The following is a 27,458-nucleotide window of genomic DNA, read 5'->3' on the forward strand; positions in this document are numbered from 1 at the left end:
AATTGAAATTCAGCAACTACGATTGAGAACACATTAAAGTCGGTGGCTGCCTGTAAAATTTACACCAAATATGAAGCAATTAGTATTTGATAAAAGTGCTCCCATGTCGAAAATTGGTGTTTTGTTCCCTAGTGTATAATGGTGATGAATTATAATTGTTATTTCAGGGGATATAATTTGAAATACAAGAAAACGCTATAGATATATATCCTTCTGCAAATTTTGCAAGGAAAAGAAGCAATAATATTATAAGCTACAAAATGAACACAAAGATTGTAGGCACAAAGACTGCCTCAAAATTAGAATTACAACCCTAATGTAGAATATAAAAGTAAACAAAATTGTGCCAATACTTTTTGGAAATTCTAAGAATAGTTATAATTATCCTCTTCTATCAAAAGGGAAAGATATCAAACAAAATTACTCTTCAGACATCTACAATCTATACCTTTCACTAAGAACGGATTACTCTCCTGTCTCTACTCGCAATGCACTTGAGGTATCTTGTGAGACAATTAAGAGGAAGCAATCTGCTGCAGAGAAATTGGCGAGGCTCCTGATAATAGTTTGTAGTGTTTCCCATTCCTAGACAAGGGTTTGCAATTAAATCAACTATTGAAACATCTTCCATGACCTTTCCGCAGAAAGAGCTGCTCTTTTATTAGTTGGCAGAAGCACCATAGTTTGTAGAGTTGACCATTCCTATGCTTTCACTTCGATCACCTATTGAAACATCTTCCTTAACCTTTCAGCAGAAAGAGCTGCTCTTTTATTAGTTGGCTCAAGCACCAGCGCGTATTGGAAATCTGCAAACCAACAAGTTTCATTGGTTCCTATAACTCCGAGAAATGATATTATATATCGACTAAGAATATTAACATTTTGTTTGGGAAAAGAGTCCTAGGGGAGAGTATGAGAAGAGAAAATGGAAGCGGAGATCAGAGGAGATAAGATATCGAGTACTCCTTATCGTATCAGATGAAAATGAGACACTCTTGTTTCGAAACCAAAAGATTTTTAGTAAAATAAAAATTAGGAACTCAGTTTACAGTTCTATCCAGTACGGCCAAGCAAACGAGGTAATAACTGACCTTCAATGGCCTCCTTATAGTAACCAATCATCTCTCTCGCTGTGCCTCTTCTCAAATAGGCCTTCACATTCTGGATCAAAGTAAAAGCATGAAACAATGTTAACAGGAGCTTAAATAAAATTCACAAAATTGGCCTTTTGCAATCATATATGTTACAGAGATTACTGAAGTGTTTTAATTCGACCATGTTATAAGGGATCAAGGGGATCCGAAACTTTTAATGAACTCAGGTACCATATCGTCAGCAGTGCTTCCAGTACCAGCTCTATTTATGAAACCTATAATGAAGTTAGGCTGTACTTGGACCCAAATACTGAAAGCACCCAAAGCTACCAAAGAAAGTATAAGATAGGAAGGACAATATGATTTACCATGTATACTGCCACTGTAGCAATTTATATGAGAGAATTACTAGTTTTTCTATAGGAGTTTAAAATTATGAGAGAAAAGAAATGCTATAATTCTACGATCAAGACATACCAAACGACAGTATATTTTGCACATAGCAATCTTCCTTAAAATACGCATCCTAATAAAAGAATATACAGTTGTCTCCATTTCCTAACACAGATACAAGACATGGGGAAATCCTAGAATCCAGATACCCAATATAAAACATTTTATCACAAAGAAGACCAGATGAGCCAGACTATATAGCCTCTGCTGTCTGGCAATTTGGTAACTTCAGTTAGAATGAAATGAACACTTAAATTGACAGGCCATTGCTGCAGTTGAGTAGGTACGCCCACCCAGATTTGAATCCTCAATACATTCCATAGAGAAAAGGTAAACATGATTGTGATCGCAATCTTTTAGTGGACAATAAAAATGCTAAATAGTTCAATTTACCCAAGTAACAACAATATCCATCCAACACATGCCTCTTTAGGGTCCCTGCCAAATGCTGGAGGCAGCATTGATAGAAGCCAAAACCCATCAAATGGTAGCTGACCATTATGTTACATCATATGGATATCATATGACTCCACAATAATTGATGATAAAGATAAATAAATTTAATTAAGTATAAATTCAGAAATGATAGAAGAAGTGAAAAGCAAGAACCATCATGATCAAGTAACATCACTGTTAACTTTTAAATGGAAAATTAGGCATCAAGAAGCCCAAAATATTAGAGAAAGCAATTGCATAATCAAATATAGTTCTTTCTAGAGAGAATTCACCTTCTTATCAAGGTTGATAGCTTTGGTACAATCAGCCTCAGCTTGAAGGAAACTGGAAGTACAAAAGGCAAAATGAAATATTAGAAGCAATTACTTTATAAGATTTATTTACTGATGAGATAATCTTTCAAAAAAACAAAAGAAACAAATTTACCTCCCCAGTTCAAGATAGGCTGCAGCTCTGTTACTATAATATGTTGCATTTTTGCCATTCAATTTAATAGCTTCAGTATAATAGCTAATAGCCTTCTGCCACTGCTTTTCTTTATATGCTTGGTTGCCCTAAACATCGAATAAGAAATAATTGGAAATTGTTGAGAAACAAAACTGATCTGGATTGGCACAAATTTAGCCAGCAGTACAAAATATGTGCAACATAGAATTGAGAAGTAGAACATCATGAAACCAATTATTTGCATCAAATAATAAAGACACAGAAGCAGTCAAAATGACAAAACGAGATATTTCTAAGAAGAGAATTCAAACTTTTCCTACATTAGCTCAATGTAACTAAAAACAAAGTGTCGAATTTCTCTAACTGGCTATTCATATAGGCACTGTCCTCAATGTTGACAGTTAATCTTGTTGAAGCATGATTAGCATATAATATTCATTAAACTGCTGCCTTGGTGTAGTTCATATCACGCTCCATAGGCATAGCACCCCCAGTGAAAAAAATGAATGAAAATCAACTTGGAGGAAGGACCTCCTTGTATTAATGCTTCTTTTAGAAGTACTAAACATAAAAATTAATCTTCATGTTTTTTTATGTCTATTCAACAAATTTCCATTTTAATTTTATATAAGAATGTAAGTTCTATATGCATTGTTTTTTTCGGTTGAATCACAGTACTTTTCGTGTGAAAAGTTAGGGTTCTACACCGCTCCCTCATTCTTGAAATTTTTTTTTTTTTTTTGAATAATTTTCTTCCAGAGGTAAGGGCCCTTGATATGTGTAAGCTTCATGCTAGAAGCTGAACCACAAAGCTATTTGGAATAGGAGACTTTCACTTAAAAAGTTTAAGACTTAAAAAAAGATTATTTTAGTAGTCGAAATATCATATCTGGTCATATTCCAGCACACCAGTGTACAATAGCTAATGTATCTATTATGACAAATTGCCAATGCTTACTCTAGTAAATGTTAATTCAACAACTCGAAATAGATTACTAATCATAGAATCAAGATGTGAACTCTAAATAAAACCAATACTCGTTCAAATCACTTCCAGAACACTGGAAATTCCAACAGATGACAGATATTTAACAAGTACACTAGAAATGAATACTCTACCTTTTCTTTAGCCATCTCAGCAGATCTTTCCTGATTATCTGAAGTATGAGACTTTGGCTTTGCAAGCATATCAACCTGCTCTTGTAGAGATGAATACATGTTCTGTACAGTATCCATTAAAAATCGATCACCCCCATGCCTGGCTATGAAGGAGACTGAAACAGGACACTTTTCATAGAGTCCCAGTGGAATTGTGACCTAAAGAATCAAACAGATTTAAAGAAATTAAACAAACACAATCCACTATATTACAGGAAGACAACAAAAGATGGTTTATTTTCAACACCAAATATCTGAGTTATAGGAAATATATCATTGGGGTCTGTGCCAGAGAAAGTAAAAAAGCACTTTACCTGACAGCAGCCTGATAGGCTAGCAATACTCAATAGGCTAAATAAAAGAATTTGGTAGTCCTCCGAAAGCATATCCTTGCCACCAAGTTTTGGAGGAAGATGAGCAGTTGTAGGGATCACTAGAATCCCATCATCCTGAACCCAAAAAGAATATTTAAGAAAAAATAAAGCAGTCATACCAAACAAGATGACTAGCAAAGTTTGGACACACCAAACGAGATGACCAGTGCATAATCCAAGATAAGCAGTTCTCAAAAGCATGATCCAATGCAAATCTGGGTAAACCAAACAAGATGACTAGCAAAGAATGCACTACATAAACAGAGCACTGCATGAGATTTTATCAGATTATAAGAATGTTCTATATCTGTGGAAGAAAACAAAGCCTTAAAGGCACAAAACCCAGGCTCTAACTGCACAAAATAAATTAGGGTCATGGGAATTATAAATTTCCAAAATACATAGTAGAATGGAAGAAATAGAATACTCCAGTGTTCTCGATGCTTTAGTTAAGATTATAAATTATGTTGATGTTTAGTTGTTTCTGAAAATACAATGCATGATCTCTTGCAAATTGTAAATCTACAACTCTCTTTCTTCGCAAGCTTGTCCATCAATTCCTTTTCACTTCTACCCTTAACTTAGACTTTTGGCACAAAGAGGCCTAGCATTTATTTGAGATCCTAAACAATGATGTCTGGCTCATAGTTGCACTGAATGCTGGATTAACTAAGTTGAAACATTCAATAAAATGGTTTCCAGATATATAAAGTGAGGACAGCCATGTTCTATTCCAAGTAAAAAGAAAAATAACATGCATTTAATGTTTCAGTAATAATAATGTCCCCAACTAACACATTATTACCTTCAAAAGTGAATTGATAGCTGCGCGCATTTCCTGCCTAATTGATTTAAAGATTTCAATCTCTGTGTCTGGAATGTCCACGATTTCATGTATTTGTGCTGAGATATTATGGTCAACATTAGGCTTCTCAATATTAATCCACTCCTCATGATTATGTCTGAATTCGTATCTGTTAAAAGATCAAGACACAGATGTTATCCAAAAACAGCATCAAAATAAAGAAACCAACAAATTGACAAGTCAAACCTTCTTTGTACTATATGCATAAGATGTCACATTATTGAAGCAGACCATGCAACAAAGTCGTCAACTTAAATTAAATTCAAAGGTCATTGTGTGACTTGATATTACCTCAAAACAATTACTTGCAGTTGTCATAAAGAAAGGGATATGAATTATTCGGTTTGTCCATTTAACTTGTACCGGTGTTTAATCAACCATTCAAGCAGAAATGAAGAAAATAATGAAATCATGACACTGTTTTGGTTCTATTAAAATCGTACTTCCCATGGTTTTAAACGTGCTGGATTCCACTACAAGTCCACAACCATCCATGATGTTAGGCATGCACAATCTTGGCAACAAAAAGCTTTTTCTGGTATATTGGAAATTACAAGTCACAAAAAGTTCTTTAACATATGCAATGCCTAGAGTAACAAAAAAAGTTGGAGCCTATCAAGCAGCTAATTAAGCTCGCCTAGGCATCAATCTCAAACTAGTTGTAACAGCTGCACAAATCACTTTTAAGTTTTATCCATTGAACTCTATCTAGGATCAAGCTTTTATTATTTGTTGTAATATCGCTATACAGTTCATTTCATTCCTTTGTCTCATCCTGTTCCTTTGTCTCTTCCTATTCTTTCATTGCACTCGAGCTCTGTACATGGAACACAGCTAAACTATCTAAGTCAACCTTTCATATCAATAGATACATCTCGAACTACAGGTTAATTCACCTAGTCACTTAATTTAACACTCAATGTCATCATGGTCATTCAATTTTAATTCATTGCAATGTTAATTTTAATTGCCTCACATTTCATATTTTCATTTGATTCTGATGAATCCTACCAGAAATCTGATGTTGACAACCATAATGATGAAAAATATATTAACATTCATATTTTATCTCTCCTAGTTATAAAATGTGAGATTCACAATCAAGATGTAAGGCAAGCAAGGTTTTAGGCTACATTGTTAGAAAGATGTAAGTCCACTACATCGTCATGAACCACTTTTGTTTAGGCTAGTTTAGGTTCCTTACTCTATCCAACATAATATGGTTTGACCTTCCAAATCAACGCATTAATTGATCTATGGCACACGTGACTAAACTATTACATTTCTGTTTTCTCAACTTGTCTTCAATAGGTATTGCTCTCACCTTCCCCTAATGCACACATTATGGACTCTATTAATCCTTTTTTTCACACATCCGTCTTAGCATCCTCATTTTCGCAACACTCATCAATACAGGCATGCTGCGTCTTCGCTGGGCAACTCTCACTATCATACATCATAGCAGCTTGTAAAATTCTATTTTTCTCAACAAAGTAAGCAATATCATTTTAATAGAACTGGTAGGCTTCTAGCCCATTCAGGATCATGTGAAATGGGATATTTTTTTTATGCCCAGGAATTCTATTAATAAAGGTAATCTTTTAGTTTCCTAATTAGGCAGAAAATATTCTACCATTCAAATAAAATATTTAGAATCCTTGAAATATAGACAATTGTTGAAAACTAATAAAAGAGAAATATATCTCTCAAACAAATTGGAAGGAAGAAGACAGCTCTATGGTAAAGCTAAAAGAAGCAGTAAACAGACTGTCATTGGCACTATAATAAAACAATATTGGCACCATCAAAGCTAAAATCTAATTAAGCAACAGCCACTTCATAGGGCAACTGGGTGGATTAACGCCAGCATGAAATGAGAAAGCCATAATTTCCAAAAATACAGGATTCAGACTTGAAATGAGAAAGCTCACCTGTGTAGAAGCCGCATTATATTTGCAAGCAATCTTATTGAAGAAGTTCTAAGTTCACCATTTGTTTTCTGGTCATGTAACAGTTTCAAACTACGAACTCTAGAAAAGAGGACATCCTCAAGAATTTCATGCCTCAACACTTGTCCTGAAGAAATTTCATGAAATACAAGTCAGCCAAATTCCATATCACAGAAAGTTCACAATTACCAGCAGCAAGAAAACGACGAGTTGCACAGAAACTTTCCAAGAGAAGCAAACAGGAGAAGGACATACTTCCAAAAATCTTTTCAGTGGATTTAATGACCACCTGAGCAATCCTGTCCACAGGAATCTTCAACAGTTGAAAACAATCATCAGCAATTATAATTTGCTTTGGATTACGCTGAACTCCAAATGGCAATTGCAAGAGCAAATGTCCAACACGGCGGATGACATTAGGATCTCTGGCAAACCACCCTGCAAAATATATTCCAGAAAGCCATCACCATAGTGCAACTAGCTGGAATAATGCCAGCACTCTTGTGTTCCAAGTTGAGCAACAAGGAAAAATATGTAGTAATGGCAATATCCTATGCAAAATAATTGGGACTCTTGATTTTGTCAAAGTTGAGTATTGAATGGGTTGAAATGACATGATTATGTAACTGTGTCAAAATCTTGAAAGAGGTAAGATGACATGACACAAGTATCATCCATTTAAAACTAATTCATGTCAACATGACATAACCCAACATGCCAACCAACTTGCCCAACTGAAAAGTCTCCTCTCTTTTCAGGGGGAGTTGAGGGATTTAAACCCACATGAATTTTCTGAAGGATACCAATTATTCTACTAGAGAGAGAGATATGACATTTAACACTTCAAACCTAAAATACATCAAATTTCCAATACCTGAACGTACATGTCCCTTTATTTTATCAAAATCATATTATATACCAATTCTAATATTCTGTAAATCCACCATCTGTTTTAGCATAGCAAATAGTATTTTGTTTGCAATCCTTTGACTAACATTTAATACCTAAATCATATGCTCAGAAAAAATATTTATTATACTTGTAATTAGTAGAATTATTATCTCAATAAAATTTGTATAAACTTAACTTTAATATTTGATATACTTGAAACTGAATCCTAGATTGACCCAAGTTGAATCTCTAAACCATGACCCCTTGACTTCACTAATATGAAGGTTGGGTTAAGTTCCAACCTTGGTTGACAGAAAATTAGGTATATCATGAGAATAAAATAAATGAAAAGAAAATTTAAAAAATAATAATAATAAAAAGTAGAAAATGAAGATCAGGATGCACATGGAGAGACTTTTTATCGACTAAACTATTTTTTTCCTAAGATTTCCTCAAGATTGGCCAATCTGATGAAAACAAATATTACAAATAATCGGCCGCAATCTGATAAAACCAAAGATCACAAATTGCGGACTCTTTTGCAGCTCAATCTCAACCGAATCTCACTCTCAACCACCACCACTACCTCTTTTCCCTTCATTTTCCCTCCTTCCTCAGGAAAAGAAAAGAAAAAAGGATCTTTCAATCTGTATAGAAGAACCAAGATAAAATAAAGTAATTTTCAAGAAACAAATGAGCTCAAAAACAAAAAGACCCAAATAGTTCTAAAGCTACCGGTTACTAGCAATTAACAGCAAGCTTGGATAGGTGAAGATTTGAAATAAAGTAACACACTTAGTTAGACCAGAAGCATGGACCTTATAACCCCTACCTGTCCCTAGAAGCAAAATAGATAAACTTCAATGTTGAAGCATGTACGGATAGATGAGGATTCAAATGAAGAAACCTAAATGTTAGACTCTTGGCGTTTATTTCATGTTGTTTTTATTTGGTTGGATATTAGATTCATGAATATGGATTAATAAGGCATCATCTATAGAACACTCCTCAAAATTTGGCAACTTATTTGTTTTCTCCTTTTTAATGTCCAAAACTATACTTATACAATTAAAACTAAGAACTCGAATATAAATACTATAATTTTAAATTTCAATGCAAAAATCAGAAGTGAAATGATAAGATGGACCTAAACTAAAAATTTTTAGGTTAATAAACTGCTGCCTAAAAAGACTGGAAACCAAAATAGTGATCAACATAAATCAATGTTGTATACATTATAAGACTGTAAATCATATGAGCACATTAAATACATCTTATACTTCTGCTTTAAAAGCATATAATTAAAACATCTCAATGTTGTATGCTTTAAGCACTATTAGAAATTTTATTTTTTAAAAAAAAAGGGCAACAGCTCTGAGTCTCCCTTAATCTCAATCAAGAGCTGCAAAAACCAATAAACATAATTTCCAAAATTCATTTGGGCAATTTAGTGGTAAATCAGGATTCAGGATATATTACAAAGTAGCACCAATACATACCAACAGTGTCCAGACTTGCTGAAATAGGTAAAATTCCTGTGTTAGGGATGGCTCCATATGAGGGTCTGAATCCTATAATGCCACAAAATCCAGCAGGTACTCTTACACCACCAACTGTATCAACACCTGTCATAAAAAACTGGTATGAAAAGCTTTCTTTTCCAAATTGCAACACAAGAAGCTTAAACTTTAGCATATCACAAGCACTGAACACAGCAACCATAACTGATGAAGCAACCTATAGTCTCCTTCCTATACATTATAGATAACAATGTTAAGCAAAGCCTCTCTAATTTTAATTTTTCTTTTTACTTCAATGAAGAGAGAATGAGAAAGGGAATTAAAATGGCACAAGGGATTGCAAGGCGACGACAAAATAATGCTATCTACAGGACATATCAAGCATCCAAAAAGTCATTCACTAGGCCAAAAATCACAAAGTATTTATATTATCATTCTCTAATGATAGAAAAGTATATCACCCTTAAAAGCTCTTATATATTTATCTTTGTGAACAATCCAAAAACAAACGCATGGGAAAACAACCAAAATTTCCTATTCTATTCCTCTTATGCTAGAAAAGATCACCCTTGACATCCAGTTCTCATATTTAGCCAAACCACCATCATGGAAGCCATCGCCATTCACCTAAAAAAACTACTCCACCTCAACCAACCGACTTGTGCAAAAACAACATAATAACAGGTGTTGCACCAACTTAGTGGCCCTTGTACAAAGAAAGCACCTATGCACCAAGAATTTTCCCATTTTGTACTCTCCCTTGAGGACTCCCACAAAAGCAAATAAATAAAAAAAAAAAAAAAAGAAGGTTGCCTGAGAGCATCCCCAATAGTATTCAGCATCTCCAATGGTTTACTCTTTTAAAATAAAGTATAATGCAGAGGATCTTAATACATATCTAAGTATAGAGAGTAACAAAATAATCTATTTCAGTTCAATAAACTCTTTACAATTTGCTCCTTATTTTACTTTATCCAATAAAGATAATGATTTCTCTTTCATTTCCTTTTTAGTTTTGTCAATAAAAAACATAAAATTAGAAATATCAATTAATAAAGGGCATCAATTTGTAGTGCATTTATTAAAATCAAAATAAAGAGTGAATTTTGGCTCTCCACAACAAACTCTTTATTTTATAGTTAAAGAATAAAAGATATATTGGAATTTAATTTTATGGCATAATTTTTTATAACAAAGAGTTTGATATAGCACTGGAGATGCTCTAATAAGGCATCATCAGTCTCTAAAATCCTCAAGCAGTTTTTGACGATAACTATTGATAATGAGCATTCAAACATCACATAGAAAATAATTATATGAACATTAATAATAATAATAATAATAATAATAATAATAATAATAATAATAAAGAAGAAGAAGAAGAAAGTAGCACCAAATAAAAATAGATTTACATTTAAAAACTTTTGCGAGAAATTAGAACATTAAATATCCACATTTAATGGACGTTTATATGCACATAGCAATAAAATCTATGTAAGAAGAAAAAGGAATCTTTCAAAAAGCAAAAATAGAAAACACACCTAAAGAGAAGTCAACAAGATTAGCAGCTACAGCAACAGCAGCTCCACTGGAGGATCCCCCTGGTACACGTGCAGGCACTGCAGGATTGGTGGGTGTACCATAATGCTCATTTTCTCCATTGATACTGAAATAAAGCATTTCCAGAAGAACTAACATCCAGTAAATAAAAGGATACACAGAAATAAATCATATTTGGTAATAGTTAATCTACTATTACACCAGAAGCATGGAAAAACAGAGGTAATAAAGTAAATAATGATGTCAACTAAAAATGCCCCATTGAAAAGTTCTTCTAGGAGAAGATATTTATGGATTCACACATAGGACTCTTATCTTCAGTCAATTAACATGAGTATATAAAATTTAAACTTCACGTTCAAAAATGCAGGCAATGAGATACCTATAAGCTAGTTCATCCACAACAGTTTTCCCTATGCAAGTGGCACCTCCCTCAACAAGAGCAGAAACCACAAGAGATGTCTGAGAAGCTGCCTCATGTGTCCTCGCCCAATCTGGATGACCAAATCCAGTGACATACCCTTCAATATCAAATCTGATAAATACAAGAAAACTACCAGTTTAGAGGTTAAACAAAAAGAAAATTACAAAAGTCTGCAATGATAAGGAAGATTCTAAGCCATGGACATGTTAAACAAAACTTTCTACTTGTTACAGCGGTTTTCCCAATTAACATAAGTTCCCTTCTAACAGAAGGGAATACTCTATTTCGACCCCAACTCCAACATCATGCTAGCAAAAATTCTTTTTTGGAAATAAAATTTTTCAGCTTTGTTTGCACAACTTCAATTAAGAACACTAGTATCAAACACTCAGAAATCAAGTTCCTAAGATTGGAAATTGCATTCAATCCAAAAAGAAACATTATACTTCATTTTCTTATTCTATTTAGTTGGAAAGCTCACAGTTGCTAAAATCCAATTCCTTTGACTAGCCATAGAAAAAAAAAAAAAAAAGGCACTTTAGAGGAATTAAAATTATGCTAAAAATGAATTGAATTATTTATTATTAAGGAACATACTGAACTAATTCACATGTACTCACTATTCTTCTTTCTTTTGCAATTCTAAGCAAGCTACCAAATCCTTTTCTGAGGGAATCAACTTTCTCAATCATCAAAAAGAGTATACCACTAAAAGCAATAAAACCAAAAATTTACACGAAACAAAAATGACTAGTTGAGGTGTATAAATAAAAATTACACGTCGGAGACAGCAAAGGTAAGACCCGTAAGGGGATGAGGAGCTTTGGGAGGAGCGGGAGGAGGCGGAGGAAGAAGCTGAAGCTTCTGAACGAAAGCACCAAAATCTTCTCTTATTACTTTCTTCAATTTTTTGGTTACTAACAAAATTCCAGCAATTCCAAGCCCCAGTAGCACCCATAAATTAGCTGGATTAGAACCCATTTATGGTCCCCTCTCTCACTACCAAAAACCCAGTATAAAACCCTAGAATCAACGTCCTGGAGAGAGAGAGATGGACATTTATAGATAATGCAAAGTGAGGTTGGCTGTTTCCAAAGAGATGACGCTAACTACTAGTTTATAGGGGTTATGAAAATACATTCTTTTATATTTTATTCTATTTCAGTTTTAGTCCTTTCTTTTTATGTTATTTTCACCAAGAAGAGAACTAAAATTTCTTTTGCTTTTTCCCCCTTTTTGGTCTTGTATGAGTTTGCACATTGATTTTATGATTTTATTATGATTTTACATTTTCACAAACCACAAATTTTAAATCTAGTAAATTAAATAATTGGTCTAATTAATAATTAAATTCTAGATTTTACAATTTTAAATAATTTTATCTAGTATAGATTATTGAGATTTTTATGATAATTTTTAAAATTTTATAATAAAAAATATGAAATATCAATTCTTAGTAAAATATAAGTTAGTGAGTCAGTAAAAAATGTGTTACGTTTAGATACAAAATGTATTAAATAATACACATATGTGAAATTTTTAAATTTATGATAAATTATTTTTGATAATTTATCATTCTTATTTTTTTAACTAAGCATAACAATTTCTCACGTTATCTTTCTTATTGTAAAATATTAAAAATTATTATTAGAAAATGCTTTTAAAAACAAATTAAAAATATAAATATTTATTATAAAATTTTAAAATTATTAAATAAAATTAATAAAAGTATAAAATTCAGAATTTAATTAGTAATTATACTCAAATACAATATAATTCTGTTTTTTATCGGAGGTTTAATGTACTATTAATTGTCAAGCAAAGTGTTGATAAAAAATACTCTCAGATAGCTATGTAATCAGAAAATTATTCCTTTACAATTTTTAGTGTAAAAAATGATAAATCATATTTGAATAATTAAGGACGTAATTTATTATCGAATATTTTATTTATAGATTTAAAAATATTACACTTTTTATTTTTTGAGAGCCAATTTTAATTAAAAAATATACGTCTTTTCATTAACAACTAATCCTAATTACAAATATTGTAGATTTTGTGGTATATATATATATATTGGACTGAAATGAAATAAAACAAGGAGGAAACAAATTAAAAAGGTTATTTAGCTCATCACACGTCCTTCAATACTGCAAGTATTACAAAAATCAATTTGATAAAAATAAAATATTTTTGTAGTTACAAATCAAAGAAAGTGAAACTTCAATTTAAGAACTAGTTGAAATAAAAATATGTATTTATTATCAAGTTAAGAATCGGTGTATAAAAAACAAGAATTAATTAAAAATAATAATCATGACTTTTAACGTTTTTAATAAATTTAACACAATTTTTTAATTGTGGTAATTTTACACAAATTTTATAGTTTTTATGATTTAAAATACTGATTGAAAAATATATGATACTAAAATATTCTAAAAAGAATAATAAAATAATACTTTAATACTGTTGAAAGAGTCACGTGTTTAGTACTGGTTCAATTCTTGTTAATAACAGTCCTATTATTTAGCATTGTTTTATTGTTTCCAATAAGTTGTTACCACTTTAGTGGGCTGTTTTTTTTTTTTTTCATTTTCAGTTAGAGTTGTTAGACTATTTAAGTCTCATGTAATTCATCAATAAATCAATCAACTTTGTCTTCACTTTATATTGTTATGTTTCTAAACTACAATTGGTATCAGAGCCATAAACTGAAGCTTGATCTGTGTGTTTAAGTGGTGAAGTTAGTAACTGCAGTATCCTAACACAAGAGAGAGAGAGAGCAAAAGAGGGAAAGTGAAACACTTTAGAGTAAACACTTAGGGAGCAATTGAGATATGGCAGCAGAGGGAAGCATTAGCTTTCTTCAACCCAACATTTCCAAGATCAATGGAAATTACGACCATTGGAGTATATGCTAATGGAAAACTTCATGAGATCAAAAGAGTATTGGCATCTTATCGCCATTGGTTACATAGAGCCCAAACATGGAGAAGTTTTGACTGTTGCACAAAAAAAAGATCTTGATGACCGTAAGCTGAAGGATTTGAAGGTGAAAATTTATCTTTTTTCAGTCCATTGACAAACAATCTTAAAATCCATTCTTCAAAAGGGTACTTCTAGTTAAATATGGGAGTCAATGAAGCAAAAGTTTCAAGAAAACGCAAAGGTTCAACGTATATAGCTCCAAGCACTACAACGTGAATTTGAAGTTCTAGAAATGCAAGTTTGCGAACTTGTCTCAAATTATTTCTTAAGGATGACGATTGTTGCTAATAATATGCGAAAGAATGGAGAGGATATGCCAGATGTTAAAGCTATAAAGAAAATTCTACGTTCTTTAACAGAACAGTTCAACTATGTTGTTTGTTCAATTGAAGAATCAAAGGATATTGATGTTTTGTCGGTGGATGAATTGCAGAGCTCTTTAATCGTGCATGAACAGAAATTTTGAAAGAAAGATAGTGAGGAACACACTTTGAAGGTCTGTTCAGATGAGAAATCTACCTCACGAGGAAGAGGTAAAAACACCACCAGAGGACGTGGAAGAGGAAATGGAAGATCGAGTTTTAATCGAGCCACAATTGAATGTTTCAAATGTCATAAGCTCAGTCATTTTCAGTATGAGTGTCCATCATGGGATAAAGAGGCTAATTTTGCTGAGTTTGATGATAGTGAAGAACTCTTGTTGATGTCATATGTGGAGATGTCCAATATGAGAAAAAAGGAAGTTTGGTTCTTAAACTCAGGATGCTCAAACCATATGTGTGGATATAGACGTGTTTTTTGGGAGATGGATGGTGCATTTCGGCATATGGTGAGACTTGGAAATGATACTAAAATGAATGTACTCGGGAAAGGAAATGTGAAGCTGGTGGTAAATGGAACAACTCATGTGATCACAGATGTATTTTATGTTCCTGAACTTAAGAATAATCTCTTAAGCTTAGGGCAATTGCAGGAGCAGAGCTTGACTATTCTTACCCAATCAGGGATGTGTCGCATATATATCCACTCAAGGTTTGATTATTCAAAAAAATATGATAGCAAATAGAATGTTTGTAGCAATTGCTAAAGCACAACTTCAAAAGGAATCATGTTTCAATACTACTATACAAGACATCACTCACTTGTGGCATTGTAGATTTGGTCATCTCAGTTATAGAGGATTGAATACGCCAAAATCAAAAGAAATGGTTTCAAGGCTACCAATGTTACCAGGTCTACAATAATGTCTATTGATTGTATGAAAGGCAAGCAACATCGAGCTTCAATTCCAAAGAATAGTCAATGGAGAGCAACTCAAAAATTGCAATTATTCCATGCAGACATTTGTGGTCCTATTTCACCGACTTCCAATAGTAAAAAACGGTATGCATTGTGTTTTATTGATGATTTCTCTAGAAAAGCATGGGCATACTTCTTGTTAGAGAAATCAGAAGCATTTCATTCCTTCAAATGCTTCAAGATGCTTGTAAAAAAGGAAGCAAGTTTGCCTATTCAATGTCTGCGTACAGATAGAGGAGGTGAATTTAACTCCATGGAGCTCACTGAATTTTGCAAACTAAATGGAATAAAGAGACAATTAATGATGGTTTACACCCCATAGCAAAACAGCATAGCAGAGCGCAAGAACAGGACTGTGATGAATCTTGTGAGATCCATTTTATCTGAAAGGAAAGTTCTGAAAAATTTATGGCCTGAAGAAATCAGATGGGTGGTGTATGTTCTGAATCGATCTCCTATTTTAGTTGTTAAAGACATGACTCGAAAAGAAGCTTGGAGTGGAGCAAAGCCATCGGTAGAGCATTTTAGAGTGTTTGGGTGTGTAGGGCATGTCCAAGTCCCATATGCTAAACGGACCAAGCTCAAAGATAAAAGTATGAAATATGTGCTTCTTGGTGTCAGTAATGAATCTAAAGCATACAGACTATATAATCCTATCACAAACAAAATTATTGTGAGCTGAGATGTAATTTTCGAAGAAGATAGCTAATGGAATTGGGAAGAATAGTATGAGAAGGAGCTATTAATGGATTTAGAATAGGCCGACAATAAAAATAGCATTCATGATAAAGAGAACATAGAGGAAGAGAGGCTGCCATAGATGACATTGAAAGAATTGGAATTGAACACGTCTCTTCAAGCACCATTAATGAAGAAGGCATGAATGCTAGGGAGGGAAGAAATAGACAACCTCCTATATGGATGTAAGATTATGTTTCAGGCTACGTTTCAGGTGAAGGTTTTTCATCTGAAGTAGAGAAAAATATGGCGCTTATTGTGTCGTCAAATCCGGTGAGTTTTGAAGAAGCAACCGAAAGCTTAAAATGGAGGTTAGCTATGGATGAAGAAATTTAATCCATTGAGAAAAATCAGACTTAGAAATTAGTAGATTTACCTGCAGGAGCAAAGAAGACAAGAGTAAAATGGCTTTACAAAGCTAAATTAAATGAGCTCGGGGAAGTGGACAAATACAAAGCGAGACTAGTGGTTAAAGGTTATGCGCAGCAACATGGAATAGATTTTACAGAGGTGTATGCTCCTGTAGCACGAATGGACACTATCATAATGATCATAGCTCTAACTACAAATAAAGGCTGGAAACTCTATCAACTAGACTCAAGTCTGCCTTTTTACATGAAAAATTAACTGAAGAAGTTTATATGGAACAGCCGAAGGGGTACGTGAAGAAGGGGAGTGAGCAAAAAGTATACAAGTTACATAAAGCACTTTACGGTTTAAAGCAAGCTCCAAGAGCTTTGTTAACCGAATTGAATCTTACTTTATGAAAGAAAGATTTCAGAGAAGTCACAGTGAGCAGACCTTATTCACCAAACAGAGCTATAAAGATAAGATTCTAACTGTGAGCATCTATATTGTTGATCTTTTGTTTACAGGTGATGATGAAGATATGATGTATGAGTTCAAGAGTTCTATGGATAAAGAATTTAATATGACCGACTTAGAAAAAATGAGGTTCTTTCTTGGAATTGAGATTGTGCAAAGATTAGATGGTATCTTCATATGCCAGAAGAAAGAAGAAATATGCAGTTGATGTTTTGAATCGGTTTGGTATTGTCTGAATGTAATCCAGTTTGTAGTCCTATAGTTCCAGGATATAAGATATTCATAGATAAAAAAAAGAGTCAAGATGGATGAAACTCATTTCAAACAGATTGTGGGAAGTCTAATGTACCTCACAGCCACAAGACCTGATCTTATGTTCATCGTAAGTCTAATTAGTCGATTTATGGCTAGTCCGACGGAGTTGCATTTTCAGGCAACAAAGAGGGCACTAAAGTATTTAAAAAGAACCATGAATTATGGGATTTTATATAAGAGAGGTGAGGAAGGTAAATTGTTGGGATTCGCTGATAGCGATTATATATGGGTGATATGGAAGATCGGAAGAGTACCTCTGGCTATGTGTCCATGTTAAGTAGAGGAGGAGTGGCTAGTCATCAAGAAAGCAACATATTATTACTTTATCAACAACCGAAAACAAGTTAGTAGTAGCAACAACTTGTGCTTGTCAAGCTGTTTGGATAAGGAGGGTATTAAAAGAACTTGGTCATTCACAAGAAAAAAGCATTGTGGTTATGTGTGATAATAGTTTCAAGATTAAGTTGTCCATTAATCCAGTATTACATGGTCGATCTAAGCACATAGATGTGTGATTTCACTTTCTCAGAGACCTTACTAAAGAAGGAGCTGTGGACCTAGTTGATTGTGGAACTCGAAATCAGATTGCGAACCTAATGACAAAGCCATTAAAGCTAGACGATCTCAAGATATTTCATGAAGAACTGGGAGTTTGTGTTGTTCCTGAGTTGAACTAATTATGTGTCAAGTTCAAGGGAGGGATTATTGGAAGAGTCGCACGTGTTTAGGACTGAATCAATTCTTATTAATAACAGTCATATTATTTAGTATTGTTTTACTGTTTCCAATTAGTTGTTACCACTTTGGCTGTTTTTTCTCATTTTCAGTTAGAGTTGTTAGACTATCTAAGTTAAATTAATCAATTTTGTCTTCACTTTATATTGTTATGTTTCTAAACTCTACAAATACCTGATGCATTAATTGCAATAATATTTATTTGTTCCACCGCTTAGTAAATTCAGCTTACAAAATCGTCAACAAATTTTTGTCATGTCCATCGTACAAATAATCTATAGTAGACATTAATTATTTAGTTTTCTTCTTTATTAGATTAGTAAAAACCGATTAAAATTATTATAATTTATTAATATATGAATAGTAACAAGTCAAATTTATTATAATTTTCGTGCAATGCACGTGAAAAATAAAATTATTTATCAGCATATAATAACAGTAAAACAAAATATTTGTTAGCATAACATCAATAAAACAAATAATGAAAAAATAAGTATTTAAGTGAACATCAAACAATCAAAATAACAATTGTAATTATTAATATTATCTCGAAGGCGTTTGCTATAAAATAAAATCATCACTGTTGAATTCTTTTTATTAAATTATTATACATTTATAATATATCTATATTTTGATCTTTTTGTTATAATATTAAATTTATTGCTAGCCATAAAAATAATTATCAGTATATATTAGATAAGTTATAAATAGATTCATTGATATGTAAGTTTTATTATTATAATAAAAGAATTTAAGTTTTATTATTATAATAAAAGAATTTCTTACTATCTTAACCTTAGAAATAAATGTGATGTGAAATTTAATGCATGTCAGTGTAAAAACTAGTTATTGTATAAAATGTGAATACATGCTGAAAAAATTGGGCTATATGAAGCATAAGGCATGAAGCTATACAAGGAAAATAACTGATATAAAGGATGCAAGGTTTAAACACAAAGAAAAATGACCTGAAGTGTTTTCTTTTTGTTGAAAAGAAAAGACATAACACTGCTTAGAATAAAATTTCATAAGAAAATAAATAAAAATTGCATAACTTAACAAAAGAAAAATTTGAGAGCCTTGAGGCTGGTATAGAAATAATTAAGGGTTAACAATTTTCTTTAAAAAAAATATAACAAAAGCTAAAATAAATATAATATTTAAAAAAGAAAAGAAAAGAAAGATAAATGCCATAAGCAGAGTACAGATATTACAATAGTTTGGCATAATTAGAAGAGTTTCCATATGCATTTTGGCCTCATATAAATAGTCCTGAGAAAAGGTATCAAATTACAAGCCACCTTTAGCAGCAGACTACCTTACAAAAGGTGATAATTAAGAGTTGAAACATCAAGGGGCCTTTCAACAAAATTTCAAGCATATAATGAATGCTTCATCAACCTATCAATCAGCATGAACTTTCCATACAATGCAAAAGAAATTATTCATTTCACCATGATCTGCATATACTTTCAATTTCGACATTGATGAATGCGGCGATTATTGCCAAAATGCTGTACCTATGACTATTTATTGCATCCGCTTGTTTTATTATTGTGATGAGGATTAGTCGTTGTAAACCAATACCCATGCACCACGCCAAATTCTTCAATGACCAAGTGCATCAGTAAACACGAGCTTTAGGCGGGATCGTCTCCATCTCATCATCTAATGTGTTCATGTGTACTGGCCTGTAATCAAGTCGGACCTTCTCATTCTCCCAGTATCTGCAGATCAAATGAAATAGGAATATGGTTAAGAGTATGATAGCCAGCAAAATCAACTGTGATCTCCACTTCTTCAGCTAGCTATATAAATTTCACGGCCCATCTTATGTTAGTCTTAACTACTAATTATTCTACTCATCACATCACTAAGCCCCTCACCCCCTACTGACCTATCTCTCACGGGAGGGATAGAAGGCAATGGTTAACAGTAGGAGCTATCTAAAATTCTACAGGTAAAAGCACTGGGAAAGAAAAAAAGAAGGAACTAAACTCAAGTTTATAAGATAATGACATTGAAGGCCACTATCTATTACATCCTACACTTCTTCAATAGATTGATAACTGATTCCTCCCATCTTGATATATTCTATTTCCTTGGCATCCTATAAATTTTGAGAATAAGGGTGACAACATCAAAACTAGGCCTTATGAACTCGAAAAATATCCTTAACTTTGGTGCTCAGAGATTCATTACAATGCATTACAGCATCGCAATTGCATCATTTTAATTATAATATCATCCAAAGTACAGTTATCTTGATGACATGGGCGCCAAAGAAGACATGTGGGGTCTCAATATTCTGTTCAGATGAGCTAATATGGCATGGATTAAACCTCCTGCAGCTTAGGTGGTTGCAAAACCAAATGGGTTACTACCACAGAATTTAAACTACCAGATTTTGACTCTATGCTACATCAGCTTAAGCCATGACCTGAATCGCTAAAATTACATGGATAGGACAAAATTCTAAAAAGATGACAGCTCATGGTTTTTTAGCGTCATCTTTAGGCCTTAAAATATAATGGTACATAACCCTGCATCACAGATTATTTTAGCTTTCCTAAATACTTGTCAGTAAGCACGAGAGACAAAGGTAAGGCAGCTCAACTTTTCTTAAATTATAGCTTCAAACTTTATTTATATTGCAATAGCATGCAATATCCTAGATAATAATTTATGGTTTGGTTTCTAGCCATGGCTTCTCATTTTTGTCCTACACTCTTGATTTCTTGGTCACAGGGGGAGTCACAAACTTTGTCTTGCTCGCTAGGTCTTTTTGGATTATTGGGCTCACCTCCAATAAAATGGGAAAGCCATTTGATTTGTGACCCTCAAGATGTCGCTCCCTATTTGCTTTCTTTGGCCCATTGATGTGGGATTTCCACATTCCAACACTCCTCTGTTTAAGTTCTGTTTACTGTATATGACCTTTAAAACCTTTTTTTTTTTGGTAAGTATTGTATCCATGGGCTTCTCATTTTTGGATTTTCTTTTGATTGCTTGGGCCAAGGGGAGTCTCAATTTTTGTGTTGCTAGGTTCGGTCTTTGAGTTTTTGGTTCCACTCAAATGGTCTAAGCTATTTTAGTTTGATGGCCCCTAACTGCATAAACCCTTTTCTTTTCTTCTTCCACCAATGTGGGATTCATTCTTCAACAAGAATAATGGAAATAAAACTTACCCCAAAGTGTGCTTCATCCAGTCTTTATCATCTCTTTTCTGCAGAATCAAGGAAACCTGATTTTAAAGAACTGGAAATAAAAGAGAGAAATTTTAATAAATAAAAAAAGAACCAAACTCACAGTAAAGTCTTCACGGGCATGTGCTCCTCTGCTCTCTTTTCGGGCCTCAGCAGAATGCATCGTAATACAGGCATTTATCAAAAGGTTTTCCAGTTCTACAGTCTCTATCAAATCAGAGTTCCTGTAAGATAATACCATGATTAAAGATCACTTGATAGACCAATAAAGAAAATAATGTGATCACTAGTATTATCAAGCCATAACATACCATATTAAACTTCGATCTTTCAACTTAACATCATGGAAGCTCTCCCATGCCTTGTCAATCAACTGACAACCTGTTGGTAGTAAAAGAGTAGGAAAGCACAGCCTGATAAGTGAAATGTGCTAACAATAAGCAACTGAGCAAAGACTGTAACAGTGTGCAGTCAAGCCATTCAAATAACATAACAACATGGAAATTTGAGCTATGGGTCTTGCCTTCATTCCATGCAACTAGAAAAATAAACAGGGGAAAGAAAGAAGGGAGAGGGAACAGGAGAGGAAAGGTTAAGGGTAATGAAAGGGGAGACTTCAGTGCATGAGGTTCAGGGAAGGGAAAGGTCATTTAGTCCCCTGTGCTTTGCTGTAAGAGGTTATTTCCAAGACTTAACAAATGAAATTTCCACTAGAAATGAGCAACCACATGATTATGCAAAGGCCTGATTTCAGAGGAATAAAAGAATAGTGGGAAGAGTGAGACAAGATCATTCAAAAAATACTTGCACAAAAATCCAAAAAAACATCAAGTTACAGTATTTTAGAAAAGATTATATCGAGTGACATATATCAAAATACCTTCTTCCAATGTTTCTTGTGTACGGAAAACAGCAGCATTATTTTGCATTGTCCTCTGCATATTTAACCGAATTTTTGAAGTCGGAAGTGAACCATTAGAATTTCTTAGTTTGTCCAGCCATGCAATGGTCCTCTCTCCAGCATCCTTTTCCAGAGGCTTTTGTTTCTCACCTACAAAGCCAGAACCAAAATTGTCAAATTCTTGAATGTTCTTATTATAGGATTTAGATTCTATCAGTTCATTAGCTGTTACCTGGTCTTTGAATCTCCGCCACTCTATTTGCACAAGCACGACCAAAAACCACAATGTCAAGCAGAGAATTTGCACCAAGCCGATTGGCACCATGAACTGATGCACAGGCGGCCTCCCCTGCAGCCATTAGTCCAGGAACTACAGAATCAGGATCGTTTCCTTTAACTGTTACCACCTGTAGAATGAATAAGCACACAATTAACTAAGGAAAAATCTTGAAATCCAAATAAACGCTAGATTGCTTTTAATTAAAAGGAATAATGATGCCAAAAAACACTCTTTTATTTCAGGAGTGCAATTTATTCTTTCATGCCAGGGAGACAAATATTGTCATTTATTTATCTTGCTCTTTCATAAAAATAAACTCGCAATAGTATTTAACCAAAAGGCATATAAGTTTTGAATATACTCTGTCTCAACTCTAGATGGAGCATCAGGCCCAATATTGGTCAAAAGTACTAATACTGGTTATAAGTGAGTCCAACAAGCACAAGTCACTAACCCACCTCTCCATGGTAATTTGTGGGGATTCCACCCATATTGTAATGCACAGTAGGTAACACAGGGATAGGTTCCTTCGTAACATCAACACCAGCAAAAATGGCTGCAGTTTCAGAAATACCAGGAAGCCTCTCTTTCAGTACATCTGGGGGCAAGTGATTTAAGTGCAGATAGATATGATCCTTCAAAGGTCCTGTCCAAAATCAACACCAATCTTGCGTTACATGCTAGACCCATTATTGTGCATGTAATTGGGCAATTGCTAACTCCCAATCAAACAGTTATAAAGGTTTTTGATAAGCACACTGTTTTACAAATACGAATAATTGCGAGCATAAATAAACACATAAAAACATCTCTTGATACTGATGCATTATCAATGAAATGAATATTAACCTTTCTGGTGGAACTAAAACCATAATTTTTCACACTTCCACAAGTCATGGACCAAGTTATTCAGGATATTTCTGGCAAGATTGCAAATAAGTAATACAAAAACAAAAGCAGATCTCATTATTAAACCAAAACTTGCTTAGAGTACTTGAGAATCTCCATTATTGGGTGATCTCAGCCTCAGGTTCAAATGATCTGGTGGTAGGATGATAACAGAACAGAGCCACACCCTTTTGTGTACTCAATTGAAAATCTAAAGTATCAAGTAAAATAACACCATAAAAATGTATGCCGGAAAGAAGAAAATATTTATTTCGGGAAACAATCATACCTACACCACGACCCTCCCGAATCTCCATGGTCATAGATCTTGAAACAACATCCCTTGATGCAAGATCTTTTGCTGTAGGAGCATACCTTTCCATGAATCGCTCACCTTCACTATTCCTAAGAATACCACCTTCACCACGAGAACCTATAAATGCAGAAAATGTCATACAGGATAATGTTTAACTTGCAATGAACTAGGGCCAATCAACTGATTCGGCAAAGTAATAATGTTAAGAATCAAAACTTGTAGAAGAAAAGTTGGAACAATAGTTGTTTATCAACCTTCAGTAATTAGACAACCAGCTCCATATATGCCTGTAGGATGAAACTGAACAAATTCCAGATCCTGTAGAAAGAGTGTGTCAAGAAGAAAATAAGTTCAGGATAACAGAATTCAATATAAACCCACTTAAAGTCTAAGAAATAAAGCAAACCTGGAGGGGAAGCCCAGCCCGTGCAACCATAGCATTGCCATCTCCAGTGCATGTATGAGCTGAGGTTGCAGAAAAGTATGCCCTACCATAGCCCTAAAGGAAACAAACGATAGAAAAAGAGATTGAATGAAATTAGATCATCTTTTCAAATATTTAACATCAAATAAACATCAGCTACAACTATAGTACCCCTGTGGCCAGGATGGTGGAAGCAGCACGGAATCGATGTAAAGTACCATCTTCCATATTCATAGCAATTACTCCTTGGCAGCTACCTGAATATAATTTTTTGGTTATCAGTTGATTTTCTACACAGGCAACCTCTATACAAACAAAAGAAATCTATTGTCTATGCTTTCCATGAAGAAGAGGCCCTAAATGAAAATCAGATATCAACACAATCAATTTTTATACAGAAAACAAATAATGTCTAAAGTTCCCCTGGAGAAAAGGCCCCAAATAAGCAACACTGTATATGGGCAATAAATGCCTACAGAAAATAAAAGCACTTTTATAAAGCTAAAACTCAATGCAGATAGTATAAAAGAAGACACAAATAAAAAGCTAATATCTGTGATTGGCAGACTGGAAAAATAGTAGAGTAAAACCTTAAGAAAGTTCTATGAATGACAAACTGACATCAGAATTCGAAAAGCAAGGATATAAACTTAGCCAGTTAACCATATTTAACTCAATTAAGGCTTAATTCTAAACTAGCTGAGTTCTCTATATGGATCCCTTTCCTTTACTCCACCCAATGTCGGACCATCTCTTCACATGATCCAGAGGCAATATACTTTTGTGCTACCTTCTCCCAAGTCAACTAATTAAGGTCTACCTCTTTCGTATCTCATTGAACATCAATTATTCTACCCTTTATGTCATTGCACTATTGATAAGCTTTGATGCACGCCTATGTCCACTCCCCTTCCCCATAAAAAATTATGAAACTCAATCTTTGGGTTATTAGACACTTCTGTATTCTACTAACTTGAAATCCTAGAGACTAGCCACTCAACAGAACTAAAAGTTTCCAAGAAACCAGACACTCAAACCTGTTTGTGATACATGCAAGAATTATTTGTATGCACATATATGTTTTATTTGTGCATGCACAGTCTCAGTCTCCATACAAGTACCCATGCATCTAGTTTTGTAACAGTTCCAATTAATATATCATAACACCAAGCTAAATGAAAAGTATATTTGTAAACTTACCATCACTATTCATTAAAAGATCCAAAGCAAAATATTCCACAAAAAATTGTGTATTATGTTTCATAGCTTGACCATAGAGAGTATGCAGAAGAGCATGCCCAGTTCGGTCAGCAGCACATGCACAACGATATGCCTGTCCACCTACAGAAGTTACATCATTAAGAACCCAAATCATAAAGTTACTGAAAGGATTACGTGACTCGATCATTGAAATTTCTGATAACAAGTTCACCTTTTCCAAAATCTAGACTCTGACCACCAAATGCACGCTGATAAATTCGCCCATCTTCTGTTCGAGAAAATGGTAACCCATAGTTCTCAAGTTCAATGACTGCCTTTGGTGCCTCTCTACACATGTATTGAATGGCATCCTGATCACCTGTAGAAAACCATTGAACATCATTGAACAATGAGAAGAAAAGGAAAAAATAAAAAGAGTTATCAATATAGCAGCAAGTGACTTCTGTCAAATCCACACCCTATTAGAACAAGTCTTGTTGCACGAAACTACAAGGCATTTCTGATTCTCAACAAATTAAAGTGGGCATTCTACTGAAGGTAGATCAAATTTCAATAAAATACACGAAAAACCAAGAGAATGCCATTGATCCACTGTGCTCCACAGCTATTTTTCTTCTAATTAAAAAAAAAAAGGTCAAGTAAAAAGGCATAAAATACTCGGTCAAATCTAAGGGCCTGTTTGATATCACTTCTATTTGTGGTTTTCAATTTTGGCTCAGTTTTCAAAACAGTTTAAATAACTAAAAATATTTACTTTAACACTTCATTTCTTTAAAAAGAAAACAACAAGTTTTCACAACTCAGGAAAACCATATAAAGTGGTTTACTGGTGTCCTCAGCTCATTTTCCAAAGATAAACCTTTTGAATTTGGAAGACATTAAACAAAATAAAAAAAGGAATAGAGATGACACAGTCTAATTTGTTAGTAATAAACCAAATCAACATATTAAAGGTCCATGAAACATATTTAAGTTCCAAACTTGAACAGTAATTACCTAACCAATCACTTCCCTTGACAGTGTCATACATGTGCCATCTCCAGTCATCTTCTGTCATGTTTCCTAAAGCAGCATTGATGCCACCCTACAGAATTTACAAAATAGTTCAGAATTTTAAGTTGGATCACTTATTTGGCTGGCATTTAATGATGGTTAGACATGCAATAATAAGTAAACAATGCCTAATACAATATACATTTAAATACAACATCAGGTACAAAGCACCAATAAGAAGCTTGGAATTAATGAAATCAAAGAGCTGATAATACAATCCATGGTCACTTTTAAAGCCCATAACCAATAAATTAAAATTAATGGAATTTGAACCTGAGCGGCAACAGTGTGTGAACGTGTTGGGAAAAGCTTGGTAATACACGCAGTGTTAAACCCATGCTCTGAGAGCCCTATGGCAGCCCTCAACCCTGCACCACCAGCTCCTACGACTACTGCATCATATGTATGATCAACGATTGTATATGACGATTGCCCGGCGCTCTGCCATATATACATGATCATAGAGAACATCAATGAAACACTACAAGATAAAGAAAATACATCAAAAGATAAAATGCTTTGAGCAAAATAAGATATGGGTAGCATAAAATTGTAATCTTTGGTAACCTGGAATATAGAGAAAAGCTCTCTTTAATCAAAGAACAAACAGAATCAATCAAAAGAGTTGGGTTAGTCACTTTACATCATTCTCAACCGCAATCGATAAAACCCTTAGCTCCAAATTATATATATAAATTAAAAAAAAAAAAAAACAAGCAGCTAGTAGATAATCATCAAAAACCCTAAAGAATATTTGAATCAAAAATAGGTAAGGATAAGCTGAAACAAAGGGATGAGAAAGACATACTGATTCAGTAGAGAAAAATCTGGAAATGTGAGATCTAACAGAGTCATAATAGATCGATTTCTTTGAAGAAGAAGAAGGAACACGAAGCCCACGAGCTACGCACCGCCACATCTCTCAAAAATTACAGCTGTGTGTTTGGAGATGGAAAGATCAGTGCTTTGTTTAATATTCTACTCTATACTATTCTATAAAAGGCGAGTTTGGGTTTAGCAGAGAAAGAGACGAGAGAGAGAGAGAGAGAGTTTAAAAGGGCATTGGCCCGAGGGACTC

General features: G+C 33.7%; 2 protein-coding genes across 3 annotated transcripts; both read right to left on the reverse strand.

Moving 5' to 3' along the window:
* Positions 1-220: 220 nt before the first annotated feature.
* On the reverse strand, positions 221-12,304 carry LOC8283124 (translocon at the outer membrane of chloroplasts 64). The gene is made up of 13 exons (XM_002530437.4): positions 11,970-12,304; positions 11,150-11,302; positions 10,749-10,873; positions 9,187-9,312; positions 7,052-7,234; positions 6,779-6,923; positions 4,788-4,956; positions 3,923-4,057; positions 3,570-3,767; positions 2,430-2,557; positions 2,276-2,327; positions 1,092-1,161; positions 221-806 (listed from the first exon to the last, which is right to left on the reverse strand). The coding sequence occupies exons 1-13, from the start codon at positions 12,170-12,172 to the stop codon at positions 724-726; spliced, it is 1,770 nt and encodes a 589-aa protein (XP_002530483.1). The 5' UTR covers positions 12,173-12,304; the 3' UTR covers positions 221-723.
* A 6,960-nt stretch (positions 12,305-19,264) lies between these two features.
* Positions 19,265-27,458, reverse strand: LOC8283123 (succinate dehydrogenase [ubiquinone] flavoprotein subunit 1, mitochondrial). 2 transcript variants are annotated; one of them, XM_048371820.1, is made up of 16 exons: positions 27,189-27,458; positions 26,654-26,821; positions 26,324-26,411; positions 25,539-25,685; positions 25,307-25,447; positions 24,278-24,363; positions 24,089-24,181; positions 23,937-24,000; positions 23,656-23,799; positions 22,937-23,124; positions 22,431-22,605; positions 22,178-22,348; positions 21,609-21,678; positions 21,401-21,521; positions 21,280-21,317; positions 19,265-19,818 (listed from the first exon to the last, which is right to left on the reverse strand). In XM_048371820.1, exons 1-16 carry the CDS (start codon positions 27,297-27,299, stop codon positions 19,716-19,718), a joined length of 1,908 nt encoding a protein of 635 aa, XP_048227777.1. In that variant the 5' UTR covers positions 27,300-27,458; the 3' UTR covers positions 19,265-19,715. The 2 variants fall into 2 exon arrangements, with proteins under 2 accessions (XP_048227777.1, XP_048227778.1); XM_048371821.1 differs by having other exon boundaries at positions 26,654-26,861; positions 27,189-27,456.

Source organism: Ricinus communis, chromosome 3 (genome assembly GCF_019578655.1).
Source record: "Ricinus communis isolate WT05 ecotype wild-type chromosome 3, ASM1957865v1, whole genome shotgun sequence".
NCBI classification, from domain to species: domain Eukaryota; kingdom Viridiplantae; phylum Streptophyta; class Magnoliopsida; order Malpighiales; family Euphorbiaceae; genus Ricinus; species Ricinus communis.